The sequence below is a fragment of the Triticum dicoccoides genome, chromosome 7A (genome assembly GCF_002162155.2).
Source record: "Triticum dicoccoides isolate Atlit2015 ecotype Zavitan chromosome 7A, WEW_v2.0, whole genome shotgun sequence".
In the NCBI taxonomy this organism is placed as follows: Eukaryota; Viridiplantae; Streptophyta; class Magnoliopsida; order Poales; family Poaceae; genus Triticum; species Triticum dicoccoides.
The window spans coordinates 640,423,921-640,436,210 of NC_041392.1; the positions used below are offsets into that span (position 1 = coordinate 640,423,921).

The 12,290-nt window shown below is 44.8% G+C and overlaps 1 protein-coding gene across 1 annotated transcript; it reads left to right on the forward strand.

Moving 5' to 3' along the window:
- Nucleotides 1–6,832: 6,832 nt before the first annotated feature.
- LOC119330901 (histone H2A-like) lies at nt 6,833–7,481 on the forward strand. Its single transcript, XM_037604034.1, has one exon. It carries the CDS (start codon nt 6,901–6,903, stop codon nt 7,369–7,371), a length of 471 nt encoding a protein of 156 aa, XP_037459931.1. The 5' UTR covers nt 6,833–6,900; the 3' UTR covers nt 7,372–7,481.
- The last annotated feature ends 4,809 nt before the right edge of the window (nt 7,482–12,290 follow it).

A 12,290-nucleotide genomic window follows, 5' to 3' on the forward strand; every position in this document is an offset into this window, starting at 1 on the left:
GTTGTTTTTTCTGGCTGATGTATGCATGTTTTTATAGTTTGAGCAATGGTGGTTCACTATTAAGCGAACTTGGGTGATTCGTTATCCAAAATTGTACCAAACCTTCCGTTGTCTGTATTGGTTTCTGCATACCAATGATTTTGGAGAACTCCTACCTCCATGTATTCGGCGTAGTGTTTGAGGGATGGTGATGATGTAGAAGACATGACCATCTGCTAATGTTATAATATGTCAAATTATGCTAATGGTATAATGCTTGAAATCATTTTTCTATACTGCTCATAGTTTGAAAAAGAAAAACTTTTTCCCCGTGGCACGTTTCAAGTAGAAAATGTTGTTATCAGAACATTAGCAAGCTGTGCGTGGATCATAATGTTCATATGTTGTTAGTGGGTTTTTTTTTTTGAACGGAAGGTGCTTCGGAAGAATGCAATATGTCATCTTAGTTTGTGCTTTTTGTTCCGGTAGGCAGCTTAAAAGAGTGTTGTGTTAAATAAATAAGCGATGCCGTTCACTTTTCATGGTAATCTCACTTCTAGTTCCACCAAGATACCTGTAGTGTTGCCCAGACGTTCCAGTCCAGTGCAGCTCTGCAGCATCATTTCTCAATTTTGAGTTTTGATGTCCTATGGCATGGAAGCAACAATGTGGCTGTGGCTGTCACGGCTCTGCATGCATTCTGAGTATTTCAGAATCGAGGTAACCATATTTCTGATCATTTATAATCTACTCTCTTACTTATATTATGGGACAGAGGTAGTGCCAAAATCGCTCTTATATTATGGGACAGGGGGAGTAGGAAAGAAACACCAGATTCATCAATTGTACACCCTCCATCCCATAATTCTTGTCGTGGTTTTAGTTCAAATTTGAACTAAAACCATGACAAGGATTATGGAACGGAGGGAGTAAAACAAGAAAGGATATAAATAATTTTCTCGTTTGCAAGAAACAATTATGTGTGGAAAAATGCAGGAGCCAAGAAAGATGGGTAGCACTTATGCTAGAAAGTAAGGGAGAACAGGAAATAACTTGCTTATTTGATAGTTTGTGGAGGTGGCTCCATCTTGTTTACAGCTCGAGATCAAGCTCTATTATTTATGCGTATGATTTCGCATCAAGGCCGTTACACCATCATCGACCATTACACAAGCTCAGATGCTCCTGCTAAATAATTCTGTGTGGTAACACCATGGAGTTCTCGATGGGTTTTGTTTCATTTCTGTTTTATCGCCCTAGGTCTTGAATTCGCGCAGATGTTTCTTGATAGAACCTCTTTGTTAGTACTCCCTTCGTCGTTCTCAAGATAAAATCTTTGCTGCCACTTTTTACTCCATCCGTCCTATAATGTAAGACGTTTTTTGACACTAGTGTAGTGTCAAAAAACGGCTTACATTATGAGACGGAGGGAGTAGTTTTTATATGTATGTGTTAGTATATAATGCAACCAAAAGGTGTAGACTGAAACTATTTTCCATGACAAATCTGAAGGTGCAATTTCTATTGGATGAATGTAAACATTTTTTGTTAATTACATTTTAAGGGGAAAATGTTTTAATCGTGCTTTTGGAACATGGGTACTACTAGTACATGTTATAGAAATGCTGCAGTTGTATCAAAATAAACGGTGACGCAGCGTTTTCACTTAAAGGTGGCCTTGCTGCTGCCGGAGTGATTGACGCAGCGTTTTCACTTAAAGGTGGCCTTGCTGCTGCCGGAGTGATTGCAGTTGGGGAGGTTCTGTTTGCGGCAAGTCGAGTTCTGATAATTGGTTTGCTTCTGAAAATGCTGAAGCCTGTGCCTGCAATTCGCTATCGCCTAGTGTAATGCTTATCAGTTTTTAGGGGTGTGTCTAGGGCACATCTAGATGTGCCCTAGTTATTGCACATCTAAGTGGGTGAATCAAATAGAAAGAAAAAAGTTAGAAAGAAAAAGAAAATATTCACACAAATCTCAACGTAAGATCAATGGCATAGGACTTAGATGTGCAATACTTATGGCACATTTAGATGTGCTTTAGCAAAACTGCAGTTTTTTAATTTGACTGTTTGTGGAAGGTATGATAAGTTAGCCGCCAGCCTGCTTCTTCTCCTTGTGACTGAAACGAGGGAGAACATAGGAGATAAAACAGAGTAGGTTTCAGGCAACGAATGCCAGATTTTCATCCGATCATTTTCTCTAGCAACAAATGTTGGTTTATTTATACATGGACACAATCGACTCTTAACGGAAGCCTCTGCAAACTTGTTAAATTGACATACAACCTTCTGGACCAAGTCCAGAACAATGCGCATATACAAATGAAACCTGTCACAAGCTAACTTGTTCACTTGTGCAACACATGGTACATCAGAACATCTACGGCAGACGCCTCAAACGCCCGCGCAGATGTTAACCGATCATAAAAATGCGACCTAAATGGGCATCAGACGCCTGGGTTGACTGGCACCCCTCATATCCAGCCTAAATATGGGGCATATATGGGGCGCCCGGGCGCGTCCGCCACATCGTCCTCGGCCCAGGCTGGCCCACTCGACTCCACATATATTCCTCGTTATCCGCTCGCAGGACCAAGCCCTAGCCACTTCATTCCCCTTCGCCACCCAAGCTCCCGTCCAGCGATCTCCGGCCTTCTCCAGCATGGCGGGCAGCGAATCTGACTCCGACCAGTTCGGATCCGTCGATTGGGGTGTCATCCCGTGCGGGTTGGAGGAGGCAATGGCCGTCCACATTGCACTCTGACGCTCCCGGGAGGACAGCGCCCGGCCAACGGTAGGATTTGTCCTGCGTGACTCCATAGCGTCGGCGCATCGGACGCTCGGATCCTCAGGGGCTGGATCATCGTGGTGTGTGTAATGCATCATTTATGTAGTAGTCGGACGATGTGTGTAATACATCATTTACATAGTTGCATGAGTTTGTATGGATTTGAGGTATGCTAATTGAGGTGTCTGGTTGTGAGAAGAGAAATTTGAGCCTTGACCAGGTACGGTCCGCGGGCGTGTCCACGGACGTTTGAAGGGTCAGATTTGCCAAGTCCAGTTGTAAATTCTCTCACAAAACCAAACACAAGGTTTATACTAACATAATAGTCATGCCCATGAGCTTGCAGCTTCTGGACAAACTATGGTGTGTTTGGTAGGTTGCACGAACTCATGCAGGCTCTAGTGGACCAAGAATTGGCTATTTGCTTACCCGCATGGATGCTTGCATCGACACGAAGCTCAAAGCATCCCTCGGCCAATCTCTGAAGGAACGCTCAAATCAACCATTTTCCTCATATATTGGCTCGTTGTAGTGCAATTTACACTACCCGGAAAGATACATGCCGGGGTAAATGCATGCGACCAGATGACACGCAGAACATGGTCAAAAGCCTGCATACCCTCCAACAAGCTCAACGGGGTCAGGCTCGTGGGAAATGCGAAAAGCGAGCAGACAACCAAACAAACCCCTAGTGAACTAATGAGTTTTGGATGGCATGTCCTGGAAGCGGACTTTTGGGACATGGTGCCACACGAGGATGGGATATGGGTGAGCTGCGTTGATGCAAGATTTTTTTTGGTTTTGACTTCTCAAAACCCCAACCATTATTATATTTTTCTCTTAAGTGTGAGTCATAGGCTCGCGCTCGGTGCTGCATAGGTAGTTGAGCAGTTGAATAACACAGACATACAGTCTTGATATTGTACCTGGTATGCCTCGGGTTGGTGCTTTTGAAGCGATCGCCGATGAATGATTTCTTTTGTTTATAATAGTAATTCTGTATTCCTAACATAATACCGACCTTCTCTCTAAACCTTTGGCAGTGGGAATTTGGGCTCCATAAAAATATTTTCATCTATCTCGACCTCCATGGCAATGGAGCTAAGGGGATAGTATGTATCACTCTCTTGCTAGTTAACTTTTGCATGCTTGCATGATGAACATGGATATCACTTTTGGTTTTGGTTTAGTGTAAGCTTTTGGTAGCAGTGAGCTTTGGGGTAGTCATCCTTCTTACTCGAGGATGACCAAGGTTTAAGCGGGGGAGATTGTTGGCTCTATATTTTAAGCATTTTTAGAGCTCATTTATTGCATGTTCTTTTCATATATTATGTCCCTTTGAACCAAATAGTTGTCCATTATGCATGATTATCGGTTTTTGCACTATTTGTCTTGTGAGGTTGCACATTTAGTATTTCACTTAGTTTCTTTGTTTTCTTGTATCTACGGGTTTTTTGGACAACCTAGGACCAAGAACGATGAAAGGACCAAGTACGGGAGCAATACGAGGACTTACAATACCAAACTTAGGTGTTTTGGAGGGCGGAAAAGTGATTTTTTTCCTAAAGTGCTCCAAATCAAGATCCAGGACAATAAGGAAGGGTTTGGGAGAGGATAAGGCTCATATAGAGCCCTTGTATGCATCCCATCAATGGAGGAAACCGAGGAGGGGCCCTATACATGCACCTCCATACCCTAGCTGCCTGTCGCCGCGACACAATCTCCATCATCTCATTCATCCACAACATCAAATCCATTGCTGCTCCACCACCAAAGAAGAAGGGACACCATCAAGGGACACCTTTGGGCAGGTGCCATCCCGCCGGTGCCGCCCCATCATCATCACCACCGGCGCCGCCACCATCATCACCACCGCCGCCGCACCGCCATCTCCACCAACGCCACCACCCCTTCTCCCTCACGGGCTTGATGCCGACTTGTAACGTTTCCCCAACCTTTAAGTTAATGTTTGATTGATTTTACTAGTTCCGGGGAATATAGATGAACTCTATATTATACTTGATGCGATTCAATATCTTTTGTTCATGATTCGAGTTAGTAGCCTTTGCGAATGTTGAGAGGAGCCCTCACTCACATTATTGCCTTGTTTTCATGGCGTATATTACTGCCGTTGTAAGGGCAGGGATGCTGGGGTAATTTGAGGTGACAGTAAAAGCCTCAATCCACCGCTGCTGCAATTGATAGGGGATTAACGAAGAACCCTTCTAGAAGTTGCGTCCACAAGGAAACCCTTAATTATCGTAGTGGTAACCTGCTTGGGGAAGATGCAGTAGTGGTGTACGTGGCATGAAGTCCACGTTAGAGTAGAACATGTTTTGTATCCGGCTCCACCCACTTATGCACATGAAGAGTGAATTAGATATATGATAGTTCATATTAGTGCTGGTGATTATGGAACCCTTGCAGGCCACCGTCGGGGAAAATCCTAGGTCTGGTTCACCAGGTCGGACGACAGTGGCATCTCCGCGGCCTACCCTCCATGAAGGCGTTATCTTGGTTGTTTGTGGTATGTTTGGTGTTGGATTTGAAGACAATGGACGCTACTCATGATGTGGACATAGGAGGCTCTATGTATGACATTGACGACACTCCCTCCAGTCTAGCCAGATCCTGCAACTCACTTTGTCGATACTCTAGTTGCTTTGGTGGGAGATACATTGACCTGGTCCGTCCTGGAGTCATGGTCGCGCGATGATGGTGCCTGGCGTTGGTCGTGACGTGGTCTAGATATCATGTTTATCATCTCTTTGCCTTATTGTATGGATTCTGAGCTAGGAGAGTTCTTTTTTGCATGAAAAGGGTTGTGTGTTAGTTAACATGCACCAAGATAAACCTAGTGCACATAGTATTACAACCCTCTCATGTCCCAACCACAACTTCCCCCAATCTTAGCTAGTTCATGACTAATGAGATTACACTCTCTTTTTATCACCTGGACATTAAATCTCTCTGTCCCCTCTCGGCATCCATGAGATATCCTGGACGACGACAACGTACTGTGATCTGTCAACCGAGGGGTTGGAATTAACACTATCCGTTTCAATGGTGAATGGAAGTGAGCTCCACCCCAACACCAAAGCAATTCCCTCCTTGCAAGCCTTGAGTTCCTCGACTAGTCACATGTGAAGACATGACCACACGATTTGAAGATGATGCCACCGTCGCTGTCTCGGAGCACCATTCAGTTTCTTCCATTGCTGCATGCGCCATAAACGAGCCATCAACACTCAACATGAGCCACCAGGCTTGTGTGTGCACCATCCCTCTCCCAGACTCAACACCGTGCAGGCTCCTGGCGCCGTTGTTTCTGCACTTAACCAACGCTGCGTTGTTGTTGTTGCAGGCTCCCAACGAACCATGGCTGCTGCTGCACGACGCCGTACTTTGCGCCGGGTCCATTAGGACCATTTTACCTGTACATTGGTTATCCATGGGGAATTGCTGAATGCAATACCTCACGTCTATGCTATTCCACCTCTAGTGTGGTGCTTCTGCTCCTCACTTACCTGATGTATGTCACTGTTGATTTTGTCCTACCTATCATAAAATTGTATGCAAAATTTGCATATTCTCGATAAAAAAACATGCACATACAAATTTGATTTTTTTTGTTACGAGGTGCGTGCTATTATTTGTTTTTTACTTATGTATTAATATCTCATTATTATCATGAAACAATTATTTAGTTCTCCTTATTATTCCTAGTACTCCCCCCGTCCCGAAATACTTGTTAGAGAAATGGATGTATCTAGACGGATTTTAGTTATAGATACATTCATTTTTATGCATTTCTCCGACAAGTACTTTCGGACGGAGGGAGTACATCTTTGGGCACAGTCTGATTTTCGCGGAGCATCAGTGTAATTAAACCACCGACAGATATTAGAGAGAACAAATCCGGCACGCACGATATTTTGGACATCGCAGCCGTCCATTTCCCTCCCGATCGAACCGCTGAGCGCCTTCGCACGCGGATCGACGGGCCCACCACCGTCCCTCACATCGCTCCTTAAATACTCACCCATCCTCATCTCATCCCGTCAGAACACAAATCCCAAATCACCAACCAAATCCCCTCCCCTCCCGCGTCCCGACGAGCACCAGCGGCCAGACATGGACGCCTCAGCCACCGGAGCCGGAGCGAAGGGGAAGAAGGGCGCGGCCGGGCGCAAGGCCGGCGGGCCCAGGAAGAAGTCGGTGACGAGGTCCGTCAAGGCCGGGCTCCAGTTCCCCGTCGGCCGCATCGGGCGGTACCTCAAGAACGGCCGGTACGCGAAGCGCGTCGGCACGGGCGCCCCCGTCTACCTCGCGGCCGTCCTCGAGTACCTGGCCGCGGAGCTGCTGGAGCTCGCCGGGAACGCCGCCAAGGACAACAAGAAGTCCCGCATCGTGCCCAGGCACCTGCTGCTGGCCGTGAGGAACGACCAGGAGCTCGGCAGGCTGCTGGCCGGCGTCACCATCGCGCACGGCGGCGTGCTGCCCAACATCAACCCCGTGCTGCTCCCCAAGAAGACGGCGGAGAAGGAGCCCAAGTCGCCCAAGAAGACCGCCAAGTCCCCCAAGAAGGCCGACAAGAAGGCGTAGAGACAGACGAGCATCGATTAGCTTGTAGAACTAATGGTTTCGATGTAGATCTGTGCTGCCAGGAAAGAAAACAATTCAGAAATCTCTCTTCGATTGGCTTAGCCGCTGTAGTGCTCTGTTGTAACGGTGATTGCTGTGACGTAGATCTGTGCTGCGAAGAGGAAAAAGTGAGAAATCTCTCTGATTTGAGCAAATTGTTTCTTCTTCTTCTTCTTCTTCTTCTGTTCTTGGTGTCGCAATGTTAACACAAGTGCGGTGGAAAAACTCAGATCTGTTCGAATTAGTCTACATTTCTTTCTTGTGGCGCTGAATTCGCCTGAGGGAAGTTTTCCTTGAAGTTTCAGCGATGCCCGCCATGTGTTCGACCCCCGTTGAAGCTTTGCCTTGACAGCGGTGGAGGCGAGACCGAAGGTAAGCCCACCGTAGCAGCACCGTCCTCGTTGCTGACCACGGATGCCGGCGACCCCTTCCGCGCCTACAGGTTCCCACACGTTTATCTCCGCCAACCCCATCCATCAGCATGGCGTACTGTACGTCGCACTCGTCTCTCAGTTGGGCCTTTGGCCACTGTGGCCGTCACCGACGCAGAGCATCACCGGCAACATTGCAGCATTTCTATACGACGCATTGTCCCCGCTCCAAAAGCTCGAGTTCAGAACGAAAAAACCGATGTACAGTCCAAAAGCTCGAGTTCAAAATACAAACTGTTTGGATTCGCCTGGTAGAACACATATTATCACATCTGGCATGGAAAATAGTTTGAGCACACACGTTTTTTCGTTGCTTTTACTAACATACTCCCTCCCTTCCAATGAATGAGACGCACACGTATCCTAAAATTTAACTTTGACCATGAATTAGACCAAACAAATGTGGATTATATTTGATTAATATTATATCATTGAATTTGTATTGAAAAGAAGTATCCAATGTTATAGTTTTTAATCCACAAAAATATATACTATTGATTTAAGTTATTGTCAAAGTTGGATTATTAAAAACATAAACACCTTATTCAATGAAATAGAGATTTTTTTTGGCAAAGTGGAATAGAGGAAGGACACATGAAAGGTAGCAGCCTCCCCGCAAAAATGAGAAAAGAAAGTTAGCAGGAAAACTACATCTTGTAAACTACTCCCTCTTGGTTCCCCCGCGATAAGTATTGTGGTACATAGGGGTAACGAAGGTGTTGTTTTTAGAAATATCTGCATGAGTTCAGGACCCAGAGTGAAGAAAAAAGAAGTTAAGCAAAAGGTTAAGGCTAGATCAGAGCATCAACAATCAGGATTGCCTAATTTTGATCCTCAAACATTCGCGGATGTGCTGGTCAATTCCCGGGCGCGTCAGTTTTAAGCCTTCGTTTATGCATGTATACAATCATGTCCCCTACATTCTCCCCAAATTGTACGGTCAAATGCATGTGATTAGTTGAGATGTAGAGAGAAAGAGAAAAAGGAAAAAATAAAGAAAGAGAAGAGGTGGCCTGGGGTGGGGCCGCATCCCATGTGGAGAGCTGCCCGAACATCCTCATATCCTCCTCATATTTGGTATGGTTATGGGGATTTACGGACAACCCAATCATATGGGGACAAAGTGAGGTGCCTGGTTGGGTGGCTTTTTCCATCTCTCCCGGTCGGGCAATGTCCGAGCAATGACCGAGCGGTTCGATGTGATGTTTGAGGAGTCCGGTTGTAGATGCTCTCCAACCGGCGTTGCCTAAATTCTGCTTTGATTATCTGTTAAGTAGATGAATTCAGATTGTCGGATCACATGTTTTGTCCCCAATAGATTTTGGGCACATTCCTATGGGTTCTTATTGTATTTTTGTTTTGGCAGGGCAAAGGTGGTCATCTGGGCCGTGCCAGCTGGGCTGCCCCATTAGCACTCGAGCTAAATGGGCCGTTCCTGGGCCTGGAGATAGGGCACGCTGGGTGGCACTGCATGGCCCGTTTATAAGTTTTATTTATTTGTATATATGGTCTAAAAACAGCTCAATAGGCCAAAATGACCAAATATCCATCAGGTCGAACAACACGTGGCCCGGGCCAGCCTGATTAGCAAATGGGTCATGCTTGGGCCTGAGCATGGCATGACCCGTTTACTAATCAGGCCTCGGTGGGCTGTGCCGTGCCCGAGGTGTAGTACTTAGCAACTTTCAGCTGAGAGACTCGAGACCACCCTTTTTAGAAGGTGTATCTGCTTCAGTATTTGACTGGAAGTGCAAGGAATATCAATTAATTAGCTTGATGAGTCCTTTGGTATGACATCCCAAGCAAGGAAGCCAGCCAGCCGCCCAAGCAACAAATACCCGAAAAACAATAGAACATGTGAATTTGAGAAAAACAGAAGGATCTCTGGATATAAGATGAGTGTATTCTGGTAGAGAACAGTAAAATGGGACGATGCTCTTAGTAAAGGAGAAAGAGTCAACGGCTTCTATTCACGAACGTAACCTTGAAGACAAGCACCTTCAGATTTGGGAAAGAGATGCCTTATTGCCTTGGACTGTACCAACAAACTGCCTTGATGGCGTTAGTTTCAGGCGAAGTAAGGATGGGAGTTGCATATATAAGAGTACCCAGCTCATCTTGTGCCAGTTCAGTTAAGCTGATGCACAGGTCGGCAAGATGAGGGGTGGATCCCCGTGATGCCGGAGTATCACCGCCAGGGATGTCCAGGGGGAGGCCCTGGGTACTTGTCGTCTTCAGCGTGCAGCAGAGACATCGACAAGTTATGGGCGGCGGCTGCTTGCGTTTTGGAGCACGCCAACGAAATGGTAATTCATCTTCAGTATCAGTTATTGTATATATGCAGCAGCAGTATCCAGGATTTTGTAGCCAACTGTTCCAGCACAAGTGAACCTAATCACAATAGGATCATTCAACAGATTGGCATTTGGAAGAAGGGAAACCAAGCATCATTTTCATATATGCAAGAGAAAAGTATACTTTTCATCCCTCAACTCTTGGCAAAGTCTAGATTTGATCCCTCAACTTCAAAACCGGACAACTTGCGTCCTTAACTACTGAAACCGGCCAAGATTCATCCCTGGTCACGGTTTTGACCGGTTTTTGTGCTGTCCCAACCCGGTTTTGACCGTGCCGACTCAAATTCGCGTACCTTTTCCAAGTCTGCTTAATGTTTTCAAATTCGGATACTTTTTTCAAATACGTGAACTTTTTAAGAATTTGTGTACTTTTTCCAAATCTGCGTACTTTTTCCATGTTCACGTACTTTTTTAAATCCACGTACTTCTTTAAACTTCATGTGGTTTTTTTCAAATTCATGTAGTTTTTAAAAATTGACATACTTATTCATATTCACGTATATTTTTTTGGATTTGAAAATTTTATGCGAACTTAAAAACATACGCGGATTTGAATATCTGTTACGCGAATTAGAAAACAAATGTGTGGATTTGAAAAATTATGTCAACTTGGAACAAGTATGTGAATTTCAAACAAAGTTCATGGATTGGAAAAGGAACACGGATTTGAAAAAAATACACGAACTTTAAAAAGTATGCGGATTTGAAACAAGTACGTGAATTTCAAAAACAGTTCATGGATTTGAAAAAAAATACTTGGATTCGATAAAATTACACGAATTTGAAAAAAAATACACTGATTTGAGAAAAGTACGCAAATTAAAAAATTCATGGATTTGTAAAAAGTACACAAAATTCAAAATAGTTCACGAATTTGAAAAAAAAGTATGTTTATTTTTGAAAAAATTACACGACCTTGAAAAAACTATGTGGATTTGAAAAGAGTATGTGAATGTCAAAAAGTTCATGGATATGAAAAAATTACACGAATTTTAGTCAGCATCGGTCAAAACCGGGGTCGGTCGGCACCAAAAACGGTCAAAATTGAGAGCAGGGACGAACCTTGTCCGGTTTCGTTAGTTGGGGATGCAAGTTATTTGGTTTTAGAGTTGAGGGACCAAATCTAAACTTCAGCAAGAGTTGAGGGACCAAATCTAGACTTCAGCAAGAGTTGAGAAACGAAAAGTATACTTTTCTCTATATGTAAAGGAGAAGCCACACATGTACATTCCATCATCAGGAAGTTTTCAGCCTAAATAGTCCTGAATGCAACAGAGATTACGAGAGTCGAGAGTGAACAAACTAAGCCGCCAACAAGTTTTTCAACGAAAGTTCAAACCCGTTGTATCTCAAGAAAAAACATTCGTGGGTCTTAATCATCAAATAAACAACAAAGACAATGATACGCTATGCACTGAGGCTGCTAACTGAGGCTGAATGTATGCATGATAGCACTTCAAAAAAAAGTTCTTTATGCATATTGAATAATTTAAACTAGGAACAATCAAGCACAACCGAATAATTTGTTCAACGAAATTTAACCTCGAAACCTAAAGAGTGACAGTGTGCTTTTGACCCCACCCGTTTACATAATAAAGGTCTGCGCTCGATGACAAAAACATGTTCAAATCACGCGGTCCGAATGGTTGGGAGTGGTTTTAGGGTCGCTTTGGAGATGGCGTGAGAAAAACAAGCACGATCTGATTAAACCACCAAACACATACACCAATCCGGACTGGGATCAGGTGACTGGCTGTGGGCAAGTCACGCCGTAACTTGCGGCAACTCATCCGTTTGATTGAAAGCAAGCAGTCCAGATCAAATACCATAGCGATAGGATACTACAAGAACACTGTGCACTGGGTATTGGCTCGAACTGTTTATGCTGATCCGCCTCTTGATTCAAGATCGAACGGTTGAGAGAGGGGGCGCCCACACCAAGTCACCGGATCTCAGTCTCAACAATCCATATCCTTACCCAGAGGACATCGCAACCGTTCGTTTCCCTCACGATCCAACCATCGAATGCCCGTGCACGCGGATCGACGGGCCCACCACCGTCCCTTTAAATACTCAGCCTCTCCTTTCTTCC